The sequence below is a fragment of the Pristiophorus japonicus genome, chromosome 9 (assembly GCF_044704955.1).
Source record: "Pristiophorus japonicus isolate sPriJap1 chromosome 9, sPriJap1.hap1, whole genome shotgun sequence".
NCBI classification, from domain to species: domain Eukaryota; kingdom Metazoa; phylum Chordata; class Chondrichthyes; family Pristiophoridae; genus Pristiophorus; species Pristiophorus japonicus.
Genome location: NC_091985.1, coordinates 65,620,230 through 65,639,052, shown reverse-complemented (window position 1 = coordinate 65,639,052; position 18,823 = coordinate 65,620,230). Strand labels below are relative to the sequence as shown.

The window sequence follows — 18,823 nt, the reverse complement described above, 5'->3', positions numbered from 1 at the left end:
CCGGTCAAATGGCTGCCGCCAGCGAAATTCACCTTGGTGTATTTTCCAGCGATTCCCCGCTGCTGCCGACTGGTCCTAAGTGCATCATCAAAGGGCGCACTGCCAATCTCCCGCACCTCCAGCCAAATTCAGCTTCAAAAATCCATGAACCGCGATTCTGACGGTGCACCTTGTCTTGTGTGTGGAATTTGGCTGTGCAGTGGCCATTAAAGATGAGGGCCTACTGCCGCAGCCGCTGTGTTTTTTTTTGCCAGCCGACTTCAAGATCGGCCTTCGGGTTCAGCTGGGCCGCCAGCAGGCAGCCTGGCAGCCCCTCTTGGTGCTAGGCCGCTGGCCCGGCCGAAACCCTCCCTGGTGGCCCAGTGGACCTAACTAGAATCTTCGCAGAGCTCGCAGCGGTTCTCCCCTTTAAGTGAAAGGGAGAGACCTGGTGCCGCACATGCGTCATGACCACTCCGCTGATGATTGACTCGTCCCGCCTCCACTTCCGCCCCTCTCGTTGGTGATCTGCTGTTTACCGCCCCACTTCCGTCCCATTATGACCGACTTCCGATCCGCCTCAAAAAAAACGACAGAGCTGAATTTTGCAAAAGAGGCGACCTCATCTTACGCGGCGGTGAAAACACTTCAAAAACAGTAGGGTTCACCAGGTTTCGGGCCGGCCTGAATTTTGGCCCTTTGGTCTCCTTATCTAAGGAAGGATATAATTGCCTTGGAGGCAGTGCAATGAAGGTTCGCTAGATTGATTCCAGGGATGAGAGAACTGTCCTATAATGAGACATTGTGTAGAATGGGCCTATACTCTCTGGCGTTTAGAAGAATGAGAAATGATCTCATTGAAACATACAAGATTCTGAAGGGAATTGACATTGTAGATGCTGAGAGGTTGTTTCCCCTGGCTGGAGTGCTATGGAATTAGGGGCATTGTCTCAGGATAAGGGGTAGGCCATTTAAGACCGAGATGAGGAGGAATCACTCAGAGGGTTGTGAGTCTTTTGGAATTCTCTGCCCCAGAGGGCTGTGGATGCTGAGTATATTCAAGGCTGAGATCGATAGATTTTTGGAATCTTGGGGAATCAAGGGATATGGAGATCGAACGGGAAAATGGAGTTGTGGTCGATGATCAGCCATGATCTTATTGAATAGCTCAAGGGGCCATATGCCCTACTCCTATTTTTTATGTTCTTAACTCGGATTTATTTTCAATAACCTGATTTGTGTCTTTTAGCTTTTGCAATGGATGAGATTATAAACAATTGGAACTGTTCTATCCCTTCCTCGTAGCTTTGTGTTTAGGGATATGAATCCAAAAGAATTTTCTTATTTACCCCGGCATTAACAGTTCATTTACCTGAATTAATACCATCTTTCAGGCAATACATTCTAGATCACAACTCATTGTGTAATACAGTTTTTTTCTCATGTCTATCCTTAAATCTGTGTTCTCTGGTTACAGACCCTTCTGCCACTGGAAACAGTTTCTCCTTATTTATCAAAAGGGTTTATGATTTTGAACACCTCTATCAAATCTCCTCTTAACTTTCTCTGTATTAGGGAGAACAACACCAGCTTCTCCAGTCTCTCCACATAAACTAAATCCCTCATCCCTGGAACCATTCTAGTAAATCTCTTCTGCACCCTCGTCAAGGACTTGACATCCTTCCTAAGGTGTGGTGCCCAGAACTGAACACAATACTCCAGCTGGGATCTAACCAGTGTTTTATAAAGGTTTAGCATAACTTCCTTGCTTTTGTACTCTATTCCTCTATTAATAAAGCCAAGGTTCCCATATGCTTTTTTAACAGCCTTCTCAACTTGCCCTGCCTCCTTCAAAGATGTGTGTACATACACTGCCAGGTCTCGCTGTTCCTGCACCCCCATTAAAATTGTGCCATTTAGTTTTTATATTGCCTCTTGGCATTCCTCTACAAACATGTATCATTTCACACTGAGTTAAATTTCACCAGTCTGTCTATGTCCTCCTGAAGTCTGTACTAACCTGCTCATTGTTTACTCCATTTGCGAGTTTCATATCATCTGCAAACTTTAAAACAACGCCCTGTATATCTAAGTCCAGGTCATTAATATATATCAAAAAGAGCAGTAGTCCTAATACCTACCCCTGGGAAGCACCACTGTATACTTCCCTCCAGTTTGAAAAACAACCGTTCACCACTATTTCCTGCTTTCTGTCCCTTAGCCAATGTTGTATCCATACTGTCACTGTCCCTTTAATCCCATGGGCTTTAATTTTTCTTACAAGTCTATTAAGTGGTACTTTGTCAAATTTCTGTTGAAAGTCCATATACACAACATCAGCCGTGCTACCCTCATCAACCAAGTCTGTTACTTCATCAAATAACTCCATCAGATTAGTCAAAAACAATTTGCCTTTAACAAATAAAAACAGAAAATGCTGGAAATACTCAACAGGTTAGGCAGCATCTGTGGAGAAAGAGAAACAGAGTTAATGTTTCAGTTCTGATGAAAGATCATTGACCTAAAATGTTAACTATGTTTCTCTCTGCACAGATGCTGCCTAACCTGCTGAGTATTTCCAGCATTTTCTGTTTTTATTTCAGATTTCCAGCATCTGCAGTATTTTGCTTTTGCCTTTAACAAATCAATGCTGACTTTCATTTATTAGCCCCTAATTTTCCAAGTGCCAGTTAATTTTTTTTCTCGATAATTATCACTAAAGGTTTCTCCACCACGGATATTTGGCTGACTAAACTGTAATTGCTGGGTTTATTCCTCTTCCCAATTCTAAGAATATTGAAGTCAAGATATGATTGAATGCTATTTTGGTCATCAATTGTAGATTATTATACAGTTTGTAATGCAATGAAAGGCTCTGAACAATTTGTAAATTATTCCCCACAAGTATTAAGTAAAGCAGTGATGGATGGTCATATCTCAGTAGTTAAATTAATGTGTGAAAACAAAGACACTATTGTTCTTTAGTGAACTATCATAACATGCCTAGTGAATTCGGTAATGATTTTTAAGCATTATTATTCAAACAGTGACATAAATTTTTGAAAATAGATTTAGACTTTTTAATATTTTAGTCATGTAACTTTGCGTAGCCTTGAACTATAGCTCAACATTTTTGATTACATATGAATTAGAATGTTATCTTTTGAACATTTTCTTCTTTAAAGCAATATGTTATTTGTAAACACTTTGCGTGTTCCATCAGTTTTAGACCAACACTGGCACAAGAAATCAATAATGGTCTAAACCAAAAGGACAACCAACTTACGTTTAAAAGATCAGTGCTGCTTTGCAGATGCGTCAGCAAGAGTCATGGGTCAGAAGAATATAAAAAATAGGAGCAGGAGTAGGCCATTTGGCTACCATTCAAAAAGATCATGGTTGACCTGATCATGGACTCAGCTCCACTTCCCTGCCCATTCTCCATAACCCTTTATTCCCTTATCGCTCAAAAATCTGTCTGTCTCCACCTTAAATATATTCAATGACCCAGCCTCCACAACTCTCTGGGGCAGAGAATTCCATAGATTTACAACCCTCTGAGAAGAAATTCCTCCTCATCTGTTTTAAATGGGCGGCCTCTTATTCTGAGACTATATCCCCCAGTTTTTGTTTCCCCTATGAGTGGAAATATCCTCTCTGCATCCAGCTTTTCGAGCCCGCTCATTATCTTATAAGTTTCAATAAGATCACTTCTCATTCTTCTGAACTCCAATGTGTATAGGCCCAACCTACTCAGCCTATCTTCATAAATCAACCCCCTCATCTCCGGAATCAATCTAATGAACCTTCTCTGAAAAGCCTCCAATACAAATATATCCTTCCTTAAATACAGAGACCAAAACTGTACGCAGTACTCCAGGTGTGGCCTTACCAATACCCTGTACAGCTGTAGCAGGACTTCTTTGCTTTTATACTCTATCCCCCTTGCAATAAAGGCCAAGATTCCATTTGCCTTCCTGATTACTTGTGGTACCTGACTTCTGTTTCATGCACAAGGACGCCCAGGTCTCTCTGTACTTTGCAATTTTCCTCCATTTAAATTATAATTTGCTTTTCTGTTATTTCTGCCAAAGTGGATAACCTCACATTTTCCTACATTATACTCCATCTGCCAAATTTTTGCCCACTCACTTAGCCTGTCTATATCCTTTTGCAGATTTTTTGTGTCCTCCTCACAATTTGCTTTCCCACCCATCTTAAACGATAAGGGGATAAGGGGTTATGGGGAGCGGGCAGGGAAGTGTAGCTGAGTCGATGATCAGATCAGCCATGATCTTATTGAATGGCGGAGCAGGCTTGAGGAGCCGTATGGCCTATTCCTGTACCTATTTCTTATGTTCTTTGTATCAACAGCAAACTTGGCTACATTACACTAGGTCCCTTCATCCAAGTCATTAATCTAGATTTTAAGTAGTTGAGGCTCCAGCACGCCACTAGTTACTGTTTGCCAACCGGAAAATGACCCATTTATCCCGACTCTCTGTTTTCTGTTCGTTAACCAATCCTCTATCCATGCTAATATATTACCCCCAACCCTGTGAGTTTTTATCTTGTGCAATAACCTCTTATGTGGCACCTTATCGAATGCCTTCTGGAAATCCAAATATACCACATCCACTGGTTCCTCCTTATCCACCCTGCTCGATATATCCCCAAAGAACTCCAGCAAATTTGTCAAACATGATTTCCTTTTCATAAAACCATGCTGACTCTGCTTGATTGAATTATGCTTTTCCAAATGTCCCGCAACTACTTCCTTAATAAGACTCCAGCATTTTCCCAACAATTGCATCACATTAAAGTGGTGTAAATGACATTGCTATGACTTAAATAATGCCAATATATTGTGTGTTAGTCAACAGAAGCAAAAATACTTTTTGTAGCTGTTTGGCAGCAATGATGCACCTTTAACAATTGCCCATAATGTGAGGGAAGATTTGTGCACATGTAATGTAATAACTGAACTATAAATCTCTGATTTTTCCATCCTTTCATTCATGTAGATTGTGTTCAGGAAGATCAGTGATGTAAAGCGTGAAGAAGAAGAAAGGATGAGGAGGAAAAATGAGGCGCCATTAAACCTGCCTGCCGACCATCCTGTACGCAGACTTTTCCAAAGGTTTAGACAGCAGAAGGAGGCCCGTATAGCGGCAGAAAGAATGAAGGATAATGATGACATAGAGAAAGGCCCTGCACAGTTAGATGGCCCTGTAACAGATGTTGCTGCAACAACGAGTATAGTTACAGTAACTGAAAGTCCTGCAACTCCAATCCCTTCACAAGTGGTTAGAGCCTCAACATCAGAGACATCAGACCAGGCTAAACTGCAAGCTCCAACATCTGAGCAATTTGCAGCTGCTCAACATGCTGGAGAGTCCAGTAAGCGAAAAGGCTGGTCAAAATTTAAAGAATCTGCTTCTAAAGCAGAAGACTGGAATAAAGTGTCAAAGGCAGAATCTATGGAAACTTTACCAGAAAGAACTAAAACACACGAGGAGATGTCTCTGAGAAAAACAGATTCCTGTGACAGTGGTATCACAAAGAGTGATTTGAGATTAGACAATGCAGGAGAAACACGGAGTCCTCAGGACCGAAGCCCCGTACTGACGGAGGCAAAGCACACTTTTTATCCAATTCCCGAACAGACCCTTCAAGCAACCATATTGGAAGTAAAAACTGAGCTGAAACAGGACATAAAGTCCCTGAATAACAAGATCACCAATATTGAAAAACAACTTTCAGATATACTGAGGATATTAAACGCAAGATCCTCGCATTCGCCACAGGAAATATTTGAAATCTCAAGGCCAACAACCCCAGAATCTGATAAGGAAGATCAGCAGTTCTAACTGAACCAGCCTTTAGGTTAAAAAAAACTCTAATGGGAAAATTCAGGTGTCATTTACTAAACATCATCTAATTTGAAGATGAGCTGTCCAGAGTGCTGAAATGGTGGGACTTAATCATGCTTGTTTTCTGATCTTTTCTTGGAGGCATGCCCAAATATATATGCCACACTTACAGAATGAAGACTAAAGAACATTCCTTTTGTTTTTACTGATTTGCTGTTGTATATATTTTGATCAGACAGTTTAAAAGAAATGAAATCATAAATTCCCAATCAATCTAAAAATAACTTTGGCATGCTGGCTTATTATGTCATTTCATAGTTACAAATGCCACACTTTTGCAGGAGCCTAATTATAAAAATGCAGGATTCCTTATTTCACTGCATAACATCTGCATAGCCTCTCTATTTCACTGGTGTAACCAAAGGAAACCTTTTTACAGATCAGTACTGTATTTCTTTAGATTTATTATTTACCAAAGTTATGTCGTACACAGAACGTATGCCTCTTCCTGCTCCATGTAGTTGCTGATTTTATGGAACAGAAATATAAGTTTGATTTTGTTAAATTGCAGGAAAGTAACAGCTGAGGACAAAGATTAATTGTCCTCCTTTGCAGCTTTTAACTGAATGTGGATCATCCCGTTGCTTCATGTTCATGCTAACCTTTGCTTTGTTTAAGCAGCACAAATCAAACAGTCCACTTTTTTTTTAAGCTTTTTGAGCTGAACTTTCAAAGGTGAAGATTTATTGCCGTTTTAGAACATAAAAGAGCTGTGAGTTGTTTATGTTCACAGCCCTGTTGTTTCTGCCTGCGGTCTTCACACCTCAGCTGGAATTTTAAAAATATCTTCCCATCCCCTCCTAAAGCTACTAACTTATGCTAGGCCGTGGTTCCACAGGTGCAGGGTAACCTCCAATATCTTGTCTTAAGTGGCCGTTCTTCATGTGTGACTCGAGACAGTCAGTACCAAAAATCTTTTAATTGTGGGAACGTCAAAATTTGAGCCCAATTTGTCCTCTTCCAGTGCCACACACACATTTTGTGCAGCAATCACTGGATAATAATCCTGTATGATTTCCCCCTTCCTCGTAGGGGTGCTACAATTAATTGGAACTCTTAAACTACTTTCCTACTGGATTCTGGAAGACTAGAATCTGTCGGCCAACTCCTGGCATTTATGTTACTAAATCGGACTCCCTTGTCCTAATGACAGACTCATACACCCAGATTTTTTGTGGGTCTACAAGTCTATTGTCGAGCCAAAAGAGACAGATTTTTATTTTTAATTCATTCTCGGGATTTGGGTATCGGTCGCAAGGCTGGCAGTTATTTAATAGTGTAAATGCCAATAGCCAAGTCTTGGATGCAATTCTTCCAGAATCAAAAATCAAACAGCACCAGTAATAAAAGCAGCTTTAAAACCGTTGGATACATATATCTTAAAAGTTACCATAGGCTCTGGGTGTTTTCTTTACAGCATTCTGCATGACTCCGCTGGTCTCAAGATAAATATGAAATTAGAAAAAACTAAGTATTTAATTCCACCATAAACTTGAATGTAAAGAGCAGCTGCTGCAAGAGCTAAGGAGTTCATTTTTATAAAGGCCAGCTTTGGAGAAATCATTCAGTGGCCGCATAAGATAGGCTTTTCTAATTCAAAGGATCTAGTGCAACATACTAAGTGCCGATTTGTTATGTACAGGCAGAAAAGACTCTTAAACAGTTCAAGACTAACAGAGCATCTTCTCATTTAACAGCTCAAAGGCAAAATTGTAACAAGCCCATTGTAACATACCTCAATTCAGAGAGGAAGCTTACATTTTTTAAAAATGGGAACAATAGAAATTTGTAACTCTCAGCTTTTCTGAATGTTATATGTAACAATTTAAATTCCATTTTCAGTTTGGGGCTTTTACTATATTTTGAAAGGTTTAAAGGTGTAAAAGGTTCTACCATTGCAACTATTGTAAAAAGTAGTTTTGCCCAAAATGTCATTCTTTCCAGGGCACAGACAGTTGACAATTCTTGTAAACGAGTAGCATACTGAAAGGCTATGCCAGACAGGATCCAAGAATTCAGTCTTAAACAGGGAATGATGTTTACATTGATCAGATACAATGAGTGGTTTAATCCATTATCATTAGCTAGTAAATTAAATAATTCTGAAGTCTTTGTTAAACACACTGCAATTATTTCCATGTAATTTTTCTACAGCAGCCTTTGTTTATCAATCTAGGAGGAATTAGCAGATTGTACCATGCAATATATGTGGTCTGCATAAGAGATACTTTAGAAGAGATGCTTTAATTTTTTATAAGTTTTAAATAATTCCTAATGTGTATTTTTTACAGTTCAGCAGTGCAAATTACTTCAAATAGCTGAAATCATACATCATTACTGTGATTTCCAAAGAACAATAATTAGACTAAATTTCTTAAAAGTAGTCAGACAGTGAAATGAATTGATAGGACTTTTCTAATTAATTGTGTATCAATCTGTCTGCTGTAAAGCCTGTTGCTGTATTCCATTAGGAATGCTGACACAGGAGCTGAGCAATATGCTATACAAATTCAGATTAGCAACACAGGATGGCTGGATATACTCACAGTAACTTGATCTATAGGGTGTCTGAATTAAAAATCACAGAGGCAGAGTAATACTGTGTACAGTAGTTACAAGTTATGGACTAGGACACTGAAGAGGTAAGACTTAGTAATACAAATGTTTTAATTATGAACGGCTAACTTAAAGGCTAAAAACTTCCGAACTTTGTGGAAAATGTCAATTTAAAGACAACCAGCTTTTCGTCACTATTAAAAGTGACTGGAAAAAATTCTAATATAAAAGAAATACCTGTTTTGAATGAGTTTATTTGTAGAAGCTTTTTGCATGAACCTGCAAACTGCATTAAGGTGAGGACACTGTAGATATGTGCTTCACTTATTTTCTTCCCAGATCAAAGAAGCACCAGATAACCTACAATATTGGTTCCAGTCTACTTCTTTACTTTTATCACTAGTGTAATTATGCACATACTCCCGTGAGCATGACAAAAGTACTGAACAATTTAGGACCTATTTTTGTGGTCAGCAAGAAAAGCTGCCAGTAGTGGCATATGTACCGGTTTTGCAATATTAAATGGAAAGTCAATGAAATATAATTTATGCACATCATATATATTAATATATTCCTGTAACAAAAAGAAACATGAAGCACAAATTGTTTGATTTGTAAAGATATGTAAACTTTATTTATAACAATAAAGAATATTTTATACATATTTAAGCTTTTAGTGTTTGTGCATAAATCTATGAAGTATTGATTGTCTGCATATTAAATAGTCCACTTATCACCAAGATTCTTTCCTCAATTTTTTGTAATTTTCATTTTAGAAACCTAATGTGGTGTATGATACGGTCCTCACATTATTCATTACTTAAAACCAAAATATGAAGAATACTCCCTGACTTAAAATTCAGCCAAAATATTTCATGATAAAAGTATCATCATTCTGAAGCAATTAAAAGTCTTACAACAGCAAGCATTGTTTGCCAGTCAACATTGGGGCAGCTGCAATGACACAGCACAAAACTACTTCAAATTCAGCACTAATCAGCTGGTCTAACTGAGAAAGATCATAATGAGACTGGTGTAGGAAATTATAATGTCACATTGGTTTGAGTAGAGATTGCTTTTTCTGAGGGTAGGGATAAGGCACAGTGTGACAGTTTTGTTTTGCATCTAACCTAATAGCGCATAATGATAACACAGTCTTAATGAGATTAAAACTAGTACTTTTTAAAAAAAGTACGAATACAAAAATAAGTTACATAAATGGCAGGTCAGAGAAGCTTGTAGTATTAGTAATCAGAAAGACAATCTTCAAAGATACCTATTTGAAGCCTTAGCTATTCATTTGTTCAAAGTAAACCAGCAATCATTACTCTTGGAATGAAATTTTCTCAGCACACATACAAATGATTATCATTTCCTCACATGTCTAATATAGGAGAAACTGTTAAAATAGTCGTTAAATAGTTCCAGCCTACTGTTGAAAGAGGAAACATTTCTGAACAAAGGGGCAGATACACTGTGCAGTATCTATAGTGAAATGGGAAACACAAAATATGTTTACAATTTTGATACCCAGACAAAATCAATGTAAAAAAAAAACACAGGAAAAGTGGAGGGAACGAGAGAGGAAACATACAAACAGGCAGCACCTAATTTGGAGGAATAAAGTTTGTCAGTGGTATTTTAATGTTCATTTTGTATCAATAGGTTTATGACATTTTTTTCCTGTTCTGCTGCCTTTTGTCTATGGTCCGACAGCCATTCCCCATATGTCAACCCTCCTTCCCATTTGTTGGACTGCCCTCATGCTTATGGCTTTGCACGTTCCTTCACTCCTTTCCCAGTGTGCCTCCCCTCTCTTTTTCTCATTGCCTGCCTGCAAATTCAGCAAAAGCAATTTGTTTACATATCACATTGTGTTTTTTTAAAAAGCTCCCATGAAAGGATTTAAATATAAGGAAGAGAATTTTACATTTGAGGCATTGTAGGACAAGGAGCCAGTGTGGATCAGTGAGGAGGGGGGTGACGGATGAGTGAGCCTTGGTGTGGGATACAATATGGGCAGCAGAGTTGTGCATGTGCTAAAGTTTAGAGTGTGGAGGATGGAAGACTGGCCAGGAAAGCATTGGAATAGTCAAGTTGGGAGATGACTAAGACACAGATAAGGGTTTCAGCAACAAATGGGTTGATGCAGGGGCAGATGCGGGCAATGTTATGGAGGTGGAAGTAGGCAGTCTTTGTAATGGAAAGGATATGGGGTTGAAAGCTGAACTCGGTGGAATAGGACTCCAAGGCTGTGAACCTGAGGCAGTGGCCATAGAGGGGGATGGAATCAGTGGCATGGATACGATGTTTGTGTTGGGGGCAGAAGAAAATGGCCTAGAAATTGGTCTCCTTTGTACCTCCCGTTATCGCCTGCAGGGGGGGCGAGAACGAACGCTAATGATTTACTGGGCACAGCAAAAGAAACGACTCCCGCTAAATTGGCCAAGAGATTTGTGGCGGCGGTAACATCTTGTGCCACGATCTCCTGCGCCCAGAGATCATGATGTCATTGTCTGCGCATCACCCTGGTAGCGCCCAGGTGCTGAACTTGGGTTCCGCCCCCTGCAGCATTACCGGGCGACAACACCGACCGCTGCAGGAGGTGTTGTTCGGGAGATCAAGCGCTTCGGGGCACAAGATAAAGGTGATGTTGGTGCAGGGAAGAATTTTTTTTTACGTATGCATAATGTTATTTTTTTTTTAATTTTCTTCGGCCGCGATCGATCACCAGAGTGCTTGGGGCTGCATCATGGCTGTCGTCAGGGCCAGCTAACTCATCCTAATGAAGAGATGTAGCGATGGCCCTTCCCTTTAAGGGAGGGATGAATCCTCGGATTCCGGCAGTGCTGCACAGGACATTGTGCAGCGCTACACCAGTACTGCCCCGCCTGCGTCGTTTAGCGCTCCAACGGAAATGATAGCGCTTGATTTAGCGCTCCACTTCCTTACTGGAGCACTAACACCCAATTTAGAGAAAGCTGAGAATCATTAGTGCCTGCCGCTAATTGTTCTAGCTTTCAAAATTTAGTGCCCCAAATGGGCCGCTCTCAAATTTCTCCCTCAATATCTACAGCCTTCCCAATATTTAGCTGGAGGAAATTGCACCTCATTCAAGTCTGACAATACAGGAGCAGTGAAGGGGTTGGAGAGGTTGAGTTGGGTGTCACCAGCATGGAAGCTGACCCAAAGGCTAGATCCTTGGGGACTCCAAACGTATGGTGTGGGGGCAGGCAAAGGTACCATTGCTGGAAATGCTTTGGTTAAGTTTGGACACGGTGGGCCGAATAGCCTTCTTCTGTGCCATATATTTCTGTGATTCTATGACTGGTCAAATCCAGCAACGGCAGTCCCACCAAGCTGGACAATGGAGGAAAGGCAGTGAAGGATGATGGTGTGGTGGACCAAGCCAAGGACTGCAGAGGTGTCAAGGAGGGAGAATGTGTGCCTTTTGTTTGACCGTGGAGAGAGTATGTATAGATTGCTTAAGTGAGTATGGCGAGAGAGACAGACAGGGTGCAAAGAGATATTGGTATGAGGAAGACAAAATAACTAAAAATGTTAAAATTAGTTCAAAAAGGGTAAATAAATGTGATGTTTCTATGTGATAGAAACACTCCAATGTAAGCACAAATATGAGAAAAGATAAACTGCTGGTGAATATCTAGCTATTGTACTGCTTGACCTATCAGTGATGATGTAACATTTCAGCTTTGCATGCCAATCTGGTGCAAGTTAATTCCAATAGATAAACAGTGTTTTAAAAAAATGTAATTTAACCCCTTAAATCTTTTTTGGAATTAGGTAATCAGAAACTGTTTCTGTGATTTCATTGATCAGCTAACCTGCATTAATCTCCAGTTGTGTGAAACATGCACTTCATCCTAATTGAGTTTTGTAAATTAGCTCACAGTATGTACCAAAACCTAACCTTTCATAAGAAATAGGAGCAGGAGTAGGCCATTTGGCCCCTCGAGCCTGCTCCGCCATTCAATAAGATCATGGCTGATCTGATCATGGACTCAGCTCCAATCCCTGCCCGCTCCCCATAACCCTTTACTCCCTTATCGCTCAAAAATCTATCTATCGCCGCCTTAAATATATTCAATGACCCAGCCTCCACAGCTCTCTGGGGCAGAGAATTCCATAGATTTACAAACCTCTGAGACAAGAAATTTCTCCTCATCTCAGTTTTAAATGGGCGGCCCCTTATTCCAAGACTATGTCCCCCAGTTTTTTAGTTTCCCCTGTGAGTGTAAATATCCTCCTGCATTCACCTTGTCAAGCCCCCTCACTATCTTATAAGTTTCAATAAGATCACCTCTCATTCTTATGAACTCCAATGAGTATAGACCCAACCTACTCAATCTATCTTCATAAGTCAACCTCCTCATTTCCGGAATCAACCTCGTGAACTTTCTTTGAACAGCCTCCAATGCAAGTATATCCTTCCTTAAATATGGAGACCAAAACTGTACGCAGTACTCCAAGTGTGGCCTCACCAATACCCTGTACAGTTGTAGCAGGACTTCACTGCTTTTATACTCCATCCCCCTTGCAATAAAGGCCAACATTCCATTTGCCTTCCTGCACCTGCTGTATCTACATACTAACTTTGTGTTTCATGCACAAGGACCCCCAGATCCCTCTGTACTGCAACACTCTGCAATGTTTCTCCATTTATATTATAATTTTCTTTTCTATTATTTCTGCCAAAGTGGATAACCTCACATTTTCCCACAAACAGGAACATTTGCCTAGTTAGAATCATGCTGTGAGAGATATATTAGAAGAAGAGAAGTAATAAATGTTTTGAGCAGGTGTGTGAAATTTCCCTTGTCCATTAATTTAATGGTGTTACATTCCCTTGTATGAAACTCCATTGCCTAATATTTTAACAAAGGCATTTATGTGTCTTTGAAAGCACCAGAATAAAGATTTAAATAGGTAATTTCAATACATTTTGTAAATACTATTTCAAAGAGTGCTAATACATACTACGCACACCAAACCTCTTGCATTACAAGAAGTATGTAAGAGTTTATTCAAACAGTCTAGCAAATTGGGAGACGGGAATACAGCCAAAATGTTACTAATAATCAAAAAAGTGTATTGCATTTTAAAGTTTAAGCAAAAACAATATATATGGGACCAATATTTTCACTTAATAAGGAAAAATAACACGGTTAACAGAAGATTTATTTTTTGAGGCGGTCATATTCAATTCCTACTTGGGCATAGCAGTAGAAATATGCCAGAACTGCTATGGGTATCCATGGCCAACCTGCAAAACAAAAATAACAATTCATGTTAACTACAAGGATCATGCACAGAATTCCTGCCAAAAGATACTGCTCATATTTTGATTTAATATAAATCATCTTTTGCATTTTTAATTAGATTTTGTATTTAATTCTGACAGCAATCGTAATGTGGCTCAGTGATAGCACTCTTGCCTCTGAGTTAGAAGGTTCAAGTTCCACTCCAGAGACGAGCATATAATCTAGGCTGATAGAGGTTCCATTTTTCAGGTAAGATGTAAAAGATCCTATGGTACTGTTCAAAGAAGAGCATAGAAATATTAGGGAAGGCTTTGTTTATTTTGAAAAGGAAAGTCCTAAGCATGAACAGTGCCATTTTCACATTGTGGTATGTGTACAGAGACAGAATGTGCAATGTAATTTTCTATAACCCACCATAACTTTCATTGTGATGACTGTTGGTTGGGGTCTGTAGTTGAAACCACAACAAATAAGAGTAAATACGAGGGGCATCAGATTTCTGCAATTTCTATTAAAGAGGCAAGGTTGGCCCCCTGACTGAAGATATGTGCTATTCAAGCTGGGGAAAGGGGGTTATGACATCTGAAGTGTACAGTGGACCTCTGTCCATGTTATTTAGTGGTAAAAAATAGAAACTGATGGAAATGCACTGAATTACAAGATGATGTCAGCCCTTTTTCATTTTTTTACCTTTACTGCATCAAATCAATATTCTAAACTACTAAATCATGTTTTGACCATTACGTCTTTTCTTAACTGAAGTTGCCATAGACATGAACTTTCATTTCTTTAACTGAAAGGCCACATGTTAGCACCTGTCTTACTTTCAAGTATAAAATGAGACATTGTATCAGACATTGTATCACACTGTTGACTACAACAGACACCTGATATGTGGGAGTTTGTGGATAGCGGGGCTGTCTCGAGTAAACACGTCTGCAGGAGATGTCTCCGGCTCAGTTTCATTGAGCTGGAATGCGAGTTGGAGACACTTCGACACACAAGGGAGGGGGAGAAATTTCTGGACAGCTTTATCCAGAATACAGTCACACCCCAGAGGAAAGCACAGGTTCAGAAAAGGTAGGGTGTGACTGTTAGGGAGCCAGGTAGCAGGGATTTAGGAGAGGTTGAGAAGGAGGTCGCACAGACACTGGTCCTGTCCAACAGGTACGATGTACTCGTTACCTGCGAGGACGAGAATGACTGTGGGGAGGACAGACACAATGCAGACCAAGGCACCATGGCTCAGAAAGCTGTCAAAGGGGGGAAGAGCAGAATACAAATGTGGTAATAATACTGGACTCTATAATTAGGGAGAAAGATAGCGTCTTCTGCAGCCTAGAACGAGAATTATGAAGGGTGCATTGCCTACCCGGTACCAGGGTAAGGGATATCTCACGACGGCTGGAGATGAACTTGGAAAGGGAGGGGTAAATCTAGCTGTCGTGATCCATGTCGGAACAAATGACATAGGTAGGAACAGGGAGAAGGCCCTGCTGAAATAGTATCAGGAGTTAGGCTCTAAATTAAAAAGCAGGACCTTGACGGTAATAATCTCTGGTTTATTGCCTGAACCTCGTGCAAATTGGCAAAGAAGTAGACAGATCAGGAGACTTAACACATGGCTAAAGGACTGGTGTGGTAAAGAGGGATTCCTTTTCATGGGACACTGAACGCTGATGACACCCAGCTCTACATCACTGCCATTTCCCTCGACCCCTCCATGGTCTCTAAATTGTCAGACTGCTTGTCCGGCATCCAGTTCTGGATGAGCAGAAATTTTCTCCAATTGAATATTGGGAAGACCGAAGCCATTGTTTTCGGTCCCCGCCACAAACTCCGTTCCCTAGGCACTGAGTCCATCTCTCTCCCCAACTTCTGTCTGAGGCTGAACCAGTGTTCCCAACTTTGGTGTCATATTTGACTCTGAAATGAGTTTTTAAACCACATATTTGCAGCATAACTAAGACCACCTATTTACACTTCTGTAACATCACCCATCTCCGCTCTTGCCTCAGCTCTTCCACTGCTGAAGCCCTCATCCATGCCTTTGTTATTTTTAGGCTTAATTATTCCAACGCACTCTTGGTTGGCCTCCCACATTCTACCCTGCGTAAACTAGAGGTGATCCAAAACTCGGCTGCCCATATCCTAACTCACACCAAGTCCTGCTCACTCATCACCCCTGTGCTTGCTGACCTACATTGGTTTCTGGTTAAGCAACGCCTCGATTTCAAAATTCTCATCCTTATTTTCAAATCCCTCCATGGCCTCATCTCTCCCTATCTCTGTAATCTCCTCCAGCCCAACAAACCCCCGAGTTGTCTGTGCTCTCTAATTCTGCCCTCCTGAGCATCCCTGATTATAATCATTCAACCATTGGTGGCCATGCCTTCTGTTGCCTAGGTCCCAAGCTCTGGAACTCCCTGCCTAAACCTCTCTGCCTCTCTACCTCTCTTTCCTCTTTCAAGACAGTCCTTAAAACCTACTTCTTTAACCAAGCTTTTGGTCACTTGCACTAATTTCTACTTATGCGGCTTGGTGTCAAATTTCTTATCTCATAATACACCTGTGAAGCGCCTTGGGACGTTTTACTATGTTAAAGACACTATATAAATACACGTTGTTGTTGTTGATACTGGCACCAGTTCTGGGTCAGAAAGGAGCTGTACCGATGGGACCACCTGAACCGGGATGGGACCCATGTCCTAGTCGAAAGGGTAAATAGGGAGGAGGCAAAGGCTTTACGTTGGGGGGAGGGATCTACAAGAAACGTTACGAGCCTAAATATCAACAAAACAGAAAAAGAGAGTATAGGAAAGAATAAAGTAAGGGAGGACATTGATGGCAAGGGAATAAATAGAGTTATAGAACAGGAGTCTTAAGAAGATGGTTAAACATAAAGTGAGAGGAAATCCTATTAAAAATGAGTTAAACTGTCTGTACAGCGACACACACAGGGCCCAAGTTTCGAGCCGCGCCAAGAACGGCGCAGTCCCGACCTGGACACACGTTTTTCGTGCCACAAAGTGCGCCTAAAAAAAACTTCCAGATTCTCCAGCTCCCTGCAGGTCGTTTGCAGCTCGGCGCAGCGCAGCACGAGCTGTAGGGGGCGGAGCCAGGTCCCTGCGCTGAAAACAGTGCCGGGACCTCTGCACATGCGCGCTACAGTGTGGGAGGGGCCCGAAGCACGCAGCCCCTAGCTCTGGCCGAATGGCCTCACTGGGGCTGCGTGAATAAGGCTCCTCCCACGCCCAGCTCCTGCTTCCTCCCGACCCGACTTGACTCCCGCTTCCCGTCCCCCGTCTCCGGACCGGACCCGACTCCCGCTCCCCCCCTGCCCCTGGACCGGACCGGACCCCGACCCGACTCCTGCTCCCCCCCCCCAACCCAACCCGACACCCCGGACTGGACCCGACCCAACTCCCGCTTCCCCGCCCCCCCCCGCCCCCGGACTGGACCCGACACCGACACGACTCCCGCTTCACCCCCCCCCCCCCGCCGACTGGACCAGACCTGACCTCCCTCTCCCTCCCTCCCCCCAACCCGAACCGAACCGACCTCCCTCCCACCACCCCCCCGACCCGCGCTCCCCCCGACCCGACCCAACGCCACCTACCTGTAAATCTGGTGCTGGGGACGGGCCCTGCCCAAAGTCACGGGCCCGGCTGGGCCCGGCCCGTTCAGCCTCCCTCCCTCTTCTCCTTTCCCCCCCCTCCCCCTTCTCCTTCCCCCCATCTCCTTTCCCCCCCTCCTTTCCTTCCCCCCATCTCCTTCCCCTCCTTCTCCTCCTCCTCCCCCCCATCTCCTTCCCCTCCTTCCCCCTTCTCCTCCTCCTCCTCCCCCTCCCCCCTTCTCCCCCCCTCCTCCTGCCCCCCTCCTTCCCCTCCCCCTTCTCCCCCCATCTCCTTCCCCTTCTTCCCTTTCCCCCCATCTCCTTCACCTCCTTCCCCCTCCCCTTCTCCCCCCTCCCCCTTCTCCCCCATCCCTCCCTCTGCTCCCCCCTCTCTCCCTCTACCTCCCTCCTCCCCCTCCCCTCGCTGTCAGAAACACAGACACTGACAAACAGAGAATGAGAGACACAGACAGAGAGATAGAGACACTGACAGAGACACCCTGGGGGGCATCCCAGCATGCTGTTGGAGGGCTCCCGGTGCTGCAGTCGGTAAGTAGAAAATGTTTTATTTATTGATTTAAAAAAATATATATTTCTTATTAATTTTTTTTGATTGATTTATTGGTTGATTTATTGATGTTTTTATCATTTATTATTGATGATGGCTCTTTATTTGTAAAACTGAAGTGTTTAATGTTTGTAAACTTCCCTTTAAACCCCCCCCCCCCCCATTCCCTACGCCTGATTTGTAGCCTGATTTGTTACCTACGCCTGATTTTCTAAAGTGTAGACAAGGTTTTTTCGAGCGTACAAAAATCTTCACTTACTCCATTCTAAGTTAGTTTGGAGTAAGTTTTCACTGGCGAAACTTTGAAAACAGCCGTAAGTGGTCGGACCACGCCCCCTTTTGAAAAATAAATTCTGTTCCAAAGTGAAACTGTTTTAACTGATTAGAACTGGAGCAAACTAAATGGCGAGAATTCCGATTTCTAAGATACTCCGTTCTACACCAGTTGCTCCTAAAAATCAGGAGCAAATCATGTCGAAACTTGGGGCCACAGTGTCTGTAATAAAACAGGGGATCTGGAGGTAATCATGTGTTCTGAGGAACCAGACATAGTAGGGACTACTGAGATATGGCTGCAGAAAAATCAGGACTGGGAATTAAACATTGCAGGGTATAACATATTTAGAAAAGATAGAGAGGGAAAAAGGGGAGGTGGAGGATACTTATTAGGGATAAAAATGGCAGTAGAAAAAAATTATGCAGCTATCAGCAAGACAAAAATAGAATCCACATAGACAGAGATAAAAGAAAATAAAGATAATAAAGGATCAATCACACTAATATGTGTAGTCTACAGATCACCTAATAATGGAAGTGCAGTGGGGGAAGAAATATGCAGACAAATGAGTGAAATGCATAGAATAATCATGGGGGATTTCAACTACCCTGA

At 42.0% G+C, this 18,823-nt stretch overlaps 2 protein-coding genes across 3 annotated transcripts in view; one reads left to right on the top strand and one right to left on the bottom strand.

Annotated features, from left to right (window-relative positions):
* kcnh1a (potassium voltage-gated channel, subfamily H (eag-related), member 1a) overlaps positions 1–5,849 on the top strand; it is a 453,352-nt gene extending 447,503 nt beyond the window's left edge. Inside the window, exon 11 of the mRNA XM_070888701.1 lies at positions 5,004–5,849. Within this exon, the coding sequence (XP_070744802.1) occupies positions 5,004–5,849 (846 nt within the window). The remainder of the gene's footprint in view (positions 1–5,003) is intronic.
* A 7,682-nt stretch (positions 5,850–13,531) lies between these two features.
* The window catches only part of hhat (hedgehog acyltransferase), a 395,685-nt gene continuing 390,393 nt past the window's right edge, over positions 13,532–18,823 (bottom strand). Inside the window, exon 12 of one of the 2 annotated variants that reach the window (XM_070888699.1) lies at positions 13,532–13,752. In XM_070888699.1, the coding sequence (XP_070744800.1) occupies positions 13,667–13,752 (86 nt within the window). In that variant the 3' untranslated portion in view covers positions 13,532–13,666. The remainder of the gene's footprint in view (positions 13,753–18,823) is intronic. The other variant, XM_070888698.1, reaches the window with a different exon arrangement.